Source organism: Bison bison, unplaced genomic scaffold, assembly GCF_000754665.1.
Source record: "Bison bison bison isolate TAMUID 2011002044 unplaced genomic scaffold, Bison_UMD1.0 scf7180017864352, whole genome shotgun sequence".
Lineage (NCBI taxonomy): Eukaryota > Metazoa > Chordata > Mammalia > Artiodactyla > Bovidae > Bison > Bison bison.
In genome coordinates, this window is record NW_011494924.1 from 6,740,721 (window position 1) to 6,741,591 (window position 871).

Genomic DNA, 871 nt, shown 5'->3' on the forward strand with positions numbered 1-871 from the left:
GGCCCACCTCCAAGAGCTGAGACACCAGCCCCCTGCCCTTCTCTCCCCTAGCCTCTCCTGGCTCTATTCAACAGACCAGGGAGAGGAGGCAGCAACAATGAAAGTAATAATCAACTCCTGTAAGCAGCTGGGGGCAGCTTCATTCTGTTTCTAAGCAGTCTGCTTAGTCGCGAGACCTTTGGCCCACCAACCTTCAGCTCAGTGATTGCTGCTTTAGCTCACGTCCATGGAATTCTGCTTGGCCTGCTCTCATTTTTTCTGACTTCTAGGCACAAGGCACAGCAGGAAATTGTTCTTAGGAAACAGGCAGAAGCCAAGGGCCAGCTTTTATTTTTGGAATGGATGGGCAGAGGAGGTGTTGCCCTGATTCCAGGGATGGGGCACAGAGATGCCGATACACCTGTACTGAGACCTCATTGGGAACCGGCCAGGTTACCAGAGTTGGCAGCGGCTGGGAGGGTTCAGGAGGGCCCCCTGGGGACAGCGGAAGTGTCTGGTGAAGGCTGGACTGTCGCTTAGGGGCCCGTGGACTCGAAGGGTAGGAGGGCTGCGAATGTCCTGAGGATCCTGGGTGCTGGGGTCCCTACACATCACCTGGGGAGAAAAAGAGGTCCACACGGGGTGAGGAGAACAGCAGAGCCTCAGATCAGCAGGACGCAGCAGACCTGGTGACCAGGCAATGACAAGGGAGCAGACAAAGAGAAAAGCGGGGACAGCAGTGCTCCAAGGGCCTCGGGGAGAAAGAAGATATTTACCATTTGTAGGTCGTTTAATCTGGCAGCGGGTATCTGGTGAGGGTGGAACTGTGTCATCATAACATCTTAAAGTGCCCTAGAGGCAGGTCTGTTGTGAGAACTCTGTGGGGGTCTTC

At 54.9% G+C, this 871-nt stretch overlaps 1 protein-coding gene across 5 annotated transcripts in view; it reads right to left on the reverse strand.

Moving 5' to 3' along the window:
• Positions 1 to 297: 297 nt before the first annotated feature.
• KEL (Kell blood group, metallo-endopeptidase) overlaps positions 298 to 871 on the reverse strand; it is a 26,383-nt gene continuing 25,809 nt past the window's right edge. For all 5 annotated transcript variants that reach the window (XM_010855000.1, XM_010854998.1, XM_010855001.1 and 2 more), the window contains one exon: positions 298 to 594. In XM_010855000.1, the coding sequence (XP_010853302.1) occupies positions 433 to 594 (162 nt within the window). In that variant the 3' untranslated portion in view covers positions 298 to 432. The remainder of the gene's footprint in view (positions 595 to 871) is intronic.